The sequence below is a fragment of the Geospiza fortis genome, unplaced genomic scaffold, assembly GCF_000277835.1.
Source record: "Geospiza fortis unplaced genomic scaffold, GeoFor_1.0 scaffold10, whole genome shotgun sequence".
NCBI lineage: Eukaryota > Metazoa > Chordata > Aves > Passeriformes > Thraupidae > Geospiza > Geospiza fortis.
In genome coordinates this window covers 2,682,525-2,689,648 of record NW_005054326.1, presented here as the reverse complement: position 1 = coordinate 2,689,648, position 7,124 = coordinate 2,682,525, and the positions used below count along the sequence as shown (strand labels likewise).

Genomic DNA, 7,124 nt, shown 5'->3' with positions numbered 1-7,124 from the left:
GGAGGAGGAGGAGCACTGAAGATATTTGTACAGAAGAATTTAAAAACAAAAAGAAAAAAAAAAAAAAAGGATATTTATATATTTTCTTAAACAGCAGCTGCTGCTTGTGCCATAAGAAGAAAAGGAATTTTTGTATAAAAGAACCCAGACGTTTGTACAAAAAGGTTTTATTTTTGCAAATGGAACACAAAAACATGCCTTAATCCAGTGAAGTGACTGAGCACATAAGGAAATGGAAGGACTGTGATGTGTTTCTTGTGCGGTGAGGTGATACATGGGTTTTGTCAATACCAAAAATGTTTAAAGTAATTAATAATAAAGAAGTCCGTCTCAGAGCAGCATACCATAGATACTTGGAAGTAGCCAAATAACCTCTATGTTAACTGCAGAGGGCCAGCAACTAAAGTTAAACTTGAAAATGCAGTCAGGACAGATATTAACCTTACACAAAGGGCTTTGTTTTCTGCAGGAATACAGCAGTCGTAGCAGTGAATCCAGAAAATCAATTGCACACTTTTATAAATGAATGCACCTCTGTTTTTCCTTAATGCATTTAACAAATGAGAGCCTTTAAAGCTTTCTCCCTGCTTCTAGAATTTCAGTTATTTTTGTTGGGTGTATCTTAAAATTTGGTTTTTAATCCTAGTTAGGTTTTCTTGTCTTTTCTTCATCCTTTCTTCCTGCCCGTGTCACTTAAATTCATGATATTTCTATTTAAAGTACTGCTAGAACTGGGCTGCTGTAAATGCCGGGTTTTCTCCTAATTAGCCTTGTCATGCAGTGATTATCATGCTAATCATGCTATACATTACCCTCCTCATTTTGCCAGCATGGTAGGACTCTGTTTTGTACCAGGTCAGTACAATTCTCACATCATTGACAAGGGTAATATGCATATACCTGAATTATTTTTAGTCCCTTAAAAAAGAAAATCTTATTTTGACCTAGTGCCCACAAAATGTCAAATATTTTTATACCACATATAATATAGACAGCATATTTATAATCTATAAATTTAACCATGAATTGTTAGTTTTACTGTAAATGAATAATATATCCTTGCAGTACTTTCAGTGTATATTGATATCACAGTATACAAATCATATATATAAATATATATATTATTTTTTCCTAATAAGGAAGCATTTAAACTTTCAGTGGAACAACTGTCCATAAGAAAAATAGATGTTTTGATCATTGGAAGGGGTTCCCCTGCTGTATTAACTGCTCTGTTTTCTTTGTGTTAGGTGAAGCCAGTTTTTCTCAGCATGATTTTGACATACCTCCTCTTTTGCGTGGTGTGAGTTTAATACTTAAGTATTAACCGCTGTGAATGTCAAATTTTAAGATATTCTTAACCAAACCATTTTATATTCACATCTCTATTTTTGTATATTGTCATATTTAGCCCCTTCTCCCATCAGCCTCACCATGGTGATTTTGACAGGGAGATTATTAATCAAGTGAAAACATTATTTGTGTAGTTTAAGGGGCAACCTAGGATATTGTTAACTCCTCTTGGACTCCAGTGCAGTGCTTTAAATTTGTTTTGTTGCAGCAGAGCACACAGTATACCTGGTCTTAGATGGCATTGTGCATTTGCATCTTCTTCTGACATCACATCCACTGAAGGTGCTCAGTGCCTTCACAGACTGGCCCTCTGAGTCTTCTCTCTCAAAACAAAGGTCCTGGGAGCTCCTGCCTCCTCACCTTTGGCTATGGAATGGGGATAGCAACTTTCCAGAGGCGCCTTTGGGGTTTTACTGTTCTCTGTTGCTTCCTTCCCAGCCAGTTTCACCTAAAAGAGAAGTTATCTGAAAATATGGCATGGGGTTGCAATTGACGCTGTTGACAAAATTAGTGACAAGTTATTCTTGCTAGCTGCCACTCATCTGGAGTACTGGATCCTCATTTGGTTTCAGCTCCAAGGAAAACTCTCTCATTGGGATTCCACCTGTAATAAAGGGGTTTTCCTGCTAGTCCAGAATACCTTTAAAAAGCCTTGGTGATCTCCAGGCTATTGCTGTTGGTCTCTGAAGATAGTGTACGAAGGGGTTTTTTGCCCAGCTTCATTCTAGGTTTGTAGGAATTGTGGTAGCTGTTCTTCTGGCTCTTCCTTGCTGGTGGAGAAGCCTCCTTGTGTTGTCCAGCAAGATGGATGTTGAGGAGGGTGTTGTGAACTATAAGGGAACTGAAAACCATTTATATGAAGGGGGGGAGGGCAGGTGTGTCGGTGTGGGGGTGAGGCTGGCACACCGATGAGAATTAGAATTTCTCTGTTGTTTACATTTTTTCATGTGCAGCATTCCGTGTGGGGTTCACATGTGGAAACTTGCACTAATGAACTCAGAAGAATATTATATTGTTGTATCTCAGTCCAAGTGCTTGTACTGCAATGGCAATGGTCTCTTCTTGCAAAATGCTTTTCTCAGTGTGCCAATTTCTTTTTTGAAAGACTCCAGGATGGTTGAGCTTAAGGAGTGGTATCCTCTTTCTGGTGCAGCTGGACTGCCTCACTGAGGCATCCCCTTGGAGGGAGCTTCCTGCAGGTAAAATCTGTGTGCTAATTATAAGCAAGGATTTGTTTAAAAGAAATACCTTCTCTGCATATGGATCATGCTGCCTCCTGTGCTGGTTCACATCCACATAACCCAACTGAAGTCAGTAAGGTTGCCATAGAATTCCATGTAGGATTTGATCGGGTTTTTCTGATACAGATGTTTCAATTTGTGCATCAAATATTTTGGGTGCCTCTGGGAGGTTCTTAAGAGAGGGGAAGTGGACAGGCTCGGGTTTTCCACTGAAAATATCCAACATAGAGAACAGGCTGGTCCTTGTCTGAGCAGGAAGCTGTGATATGATTTTGTAAATAAATGTATTTTCTCACTAAATGTGGAGTAAATTTTTGAAAGAGGTGCTGATCTGTGAAGCTCCTCTTGGGCAGATCTCCAAATTACAAAAGTATTGAGGCAACCAATACCCACGCCTGATACGTTCCCAATGGATAAATGCTGAGACTGAACATTTTCTCTTTGCTCCCCTTTGGCACTGAGCCAGTTGTGATTCATATTCTCTCCTTCCCTTGGTGAGGATCATCTTTTCTCCTGTTTCTCCAGTTGACTGAGGTATTGGGACCTAGATAACACAGACATGCCCATTCAGGACGTTGCTGAAGAGGGTTTGTAGCATTAGCATGGAAGGGATCTCACTGATGGCAGTGGAAGTTGCTCCTTGTCCTTCCAGTTAAGCATAAAGATCCTTATCCTACAGCATCAGGTTCAGGAGGGCATTAACACAGTGACCCTTTGTACTTGTTCCTCTCTGTAGATGCTGGGCAGTTCTGAGCTGGCTGGCTGGTGATGGGAAGAGCTGGCATGCCCAGTCTGTTGTAGCTAAAAAACAAAACAAGACAGCATAATTACGGCATAATCAACAAATTACAGCATAATTTGTTGAAAGCTTAACTTTGCATGTTTAAATGGCAGCATTAATAAGACCTAAGACTACCTTTTAAAGTTTTACCTGGCATGTCATGGTGCATGCAGTTCATGGCTACTGCTTTTGGATACCAAGATATTTGTTAGGAAATAACTTGGATGAGATAAATGGAACAGGCACATGGCATCTGCATTTGAAATAAAGAATGCTTTCCATGAATATAAATTCATGCAACCTGTGCACATACATTAAATGAAATATTTACAGTAGTGCAAAATACATAAGTGAGCCATTTGATATCAAAGGATTCACTTTGCTGTGAATTGAAACTTTCTGCACTGTAAATTCCAGATTTCTGCCACAGCATTTCCCTCCCCCTGTGCAGGTACAAGTGGGTGTGCAGGTACCCAAATTTTTGTACCAGCACTTACCCAAAGCTGATAATTTTCTCTTGTTCATAGATGCAGCCTCCCTGACTGCCAGAGTGCTAATGCTGAGTGCTGTCCTGCTGAGTCTCACCTGCCCTGGGCTCCTCTTGGCCAGGTTTACAACAGACAGCAGAGCACCTGAATCCTTAATGCTCTGTCAGGCCAGGCAGGAGAGGAAGCAGATTTCTTATACTCTTCCCCTACTTTTGGAGTCCATTTTGCAGACGAGTAAAGCTCCTCTGTGTTTTGTAGGGACATGAAAAGCAGTCTGCTGCAGCCCTAGAGTAATTATGAAGAAAATGGCACCCAAACTGCTTGACATGGCAGGTGCTGCAGTCAGCTGCAAGTGAAGGTGTATGTGGAAAATCCCTGTCATTCCCATTTATTACACTAATGGGCCTTGATGGTGTTGTGGTCTCCAGCTCTGCATTGCTTCTCTATGTATTCTCTAGAGATGGCTTCATTGGTAAGTCCTAAACACAGTTCAAGCTTTAAAGTAGTTAAACCTGGCTGAGATGAAGAAAAGGCCACTGTCTTGAATATTATTTCCATTCCTAATTGCTTGGCAAATGTCAGATTAATTAATTAGGACCATTCTTGGGGGAACTGCTTGAGCTGCAGAACTCCCTGGTCACACATGCTGTTGGATCAGATGACTTCTTCAAAATACCTCTTAAGAAGAAATCAATCACTTTCTTTTCCTGGCCTTTTTGCCTTGAGCATGTTTGTCACACAGTACTGTTAGTGACAGAATCTGCTTCTGAACCTGTACTGTGCAGATTACTTATTAGTTCTGCAGCAGAAAAATAACTGGCTCATTGAGTGCAAAAATAATTTAAGCATTGCTGTTCAGAAATTGCTTTCTTAGCAATGAGATTTTTTTAAATTGCATTTTGGTGTTGGTATGGCTTGAAAATTAACCTTTAACTTAACAGCAGGTGACAGATAAACGTTGCCAGTAAGTTAGGAATGAACTAATAGCTTGAAAAGGGTTACAAAACAGTAGATTTATTTTCTAAAAGAAGTCAAAATACAGTAGTGATCCAAAATTTCCTTTCTTTTCCATCTTTAAAAAGCGAAGGGATTTGTAGCATTTATGGGGACTGGTGATTCACACCAGAACCGTGCAGAGCAGGGTGAGTAAAGTGTTGGTGTTTTATTCAGGCTTGTCCTAGTTTTTACAAACTGTTGGAGAGCCAGTGTTCCCCTCTTTGAATGAACCAGGGGCAGCTCTGAAGCCCTGATTCAAATGGCTGCAGCCTTAAGCCATGCAGGGGAGAGTCAGTGGAAAAGGGAAGTGGTTTTTTTGCAAAGAGGATACCACCAGGCTTAAGCTGAACTAGCCTTGTTTGCAAGTGAAGGATCTGGTGCTGCTTTCAGATTTTAACTCTTTGTTTTGTTTTTGGTTTGTTTTGTTTGTTTTTTTGGTAAGCTTTAATCACTGTTTGTCATTGTCTTAAAGCCAGCTGGTGTCTCTTGTTCATCAACTTCAGTACGATGGTGCTTTGCAAGGATGTATTTATATTATAATGGCCAACATTTGGCCAGCCCTATTCACTCATTCACTAACTTTTTTTTTTTCTTTTTTTGTAAAATAAAGTGCTTTACTTGTACGGTGTATATAAACCTTGTACAAAAATCCTTTCCAATTATTACTATAAACTGAGTTGTAACAAATGAAATGTTGATTTTTATAATAAAACTAAGAGTGAAAAAGGAGAAGTATGTTTCATTTTATTTCAGCATCTGGAGGACAGGTAATTAAAGGTACAATGTGTGTCTTTGCTCTCCATAAAAGTCAGAATGGGCTGAGTTTTCTAATGCTGTAAAAGGCTCTGCACACACATGGATTTGCAGTGTAACTGATGATATTTTAAAGCTTAAAGTCTCAATTATTGATCCCTGAGATTGGTTTACAGAATAATACCAACCAGATTATTTTACCAAATGAATCTTTATCAGGTGCCAGGTGACCATTTTGGACACTGCTGATTCTGGAAATCTCTGTTGAAATGTTCACCAAGAGAGAAGCATTGAACTTCAAAATGTAAAAGAAATTCCCCCGACCCCTCATCCTGTTGCTGTAACAATTACTGGAGAAGAACCAGTTCTGGAGTGGAATTCCCCACTCCACTTGCATCCCCACTGGTCTTGGAAAAAAAATACATGGTTTTGTATTAGTTTGTATCTGGCTGTACTGGGACTCGTTTGCAGCTCCAGTTTTTCTGCATGGAGGCCTGGACAAGTCCCATACCACTTCCCATGTCAGTAAGTCAGGGTCTGCATTTATCAATCTCACAGAGCAGTGTAAAAACACCTCCTGTTCACTCTCAGCCAGGGTGCTGTGCTTACTCTGTTTCAAGGTGTTACACTGATTTTGCCTTGGAAAACAACCATCAATTTGGAGCTGCAGGGTGCTGTGTTTTTCTCTAAAAATGCCTGTCAGGAATTGCTGCTGGGCTGCAAAAGACTCAACAGCCCTTTTTTTTTTTTTTTTTTTTTTTTTTTTTTTTTTTTTTTTTTTTCCATTTTAATCATGGTGGCTGCATTGAGTGTCCATGCAGTTGTAATTTGTTGTGTAATGACAGTGAGAGGCTGTTGTGCCAGCAGGAGTGACCAGCTGCCAGAGCTTGGGGCCAGCCACAGGGGAGCAGGCAGGCTGGAACAGGAGATGGCATCAGGAATGATCTGAGACACCTCAGCAAGCCCTTCCTTCTCCCAAAATTGCCCTGTGAGCTGCACCTGTGTTCAGCCTCCCTTCTGCCTTGCACCTCCCCTGCCTCTCTAAGGAACACCAGACCTTGGCCTCCAAGGGCATTCCCTGAGCTTTTGTGGCTCCTTCCTTAGCACAGAGCCATTGTCCTGGCTCTGGAATCACACTCCTGGCAATGCTGCTGGCACTGACTCTGCTTCCTGTGCAGAGGGAGCAGCAGGGGAGTCCTGACACTGAGCCAGATTTTAGATAAACACATCCTGTGCTGAAAAGTCAGGGAAGAAATTACCAGAACATGACACCTACTGTAGACAGGAGAAGAGTTTGGAGATGATTTTTTTATTTAAATGGCTCATGAGGCAATAGATGCTTTAAAAATATAAACCCATTAGTGTATTTTTCCTAACTTTGTGGGTTTTGGGAATGCTCTGTTTGATACAGAGTGATTCCTCCCTAAATGCCACTGTATTCTTTCCATCCTGCAAATGTTTTAAGAAACCCTGTGGCTGCAGTATTGCTGTGCAGATGGCCTAATGTGGGCTGAT

At 40.6% G+C, this 7,124-nt stretch overlaps 1 protein-coding gene across 1 annotated transcript in view; it reads left to right on the top strand.

The window, feature by feature from the left end:
- Positions 1–1,304, top strand: part of LRP6 (LDL receptor related protein 6) — a 99,450-nt gene extending 98,146 nt beyond the window's left edge. Inside the window, exon 23 of the mRNA XM_031057013.1 lies at positions 1,248–1,304. Coding sequence (XP_030912873.1) covers positions 1,248–1,304 — 57 coding nt within the window. The remainder of the gene's footprint in view (positions 1–1,247) is intronic.
- The last annotated feature ends 5,820 nt before the right edge of the window (positions 1,305–7,124 follow it).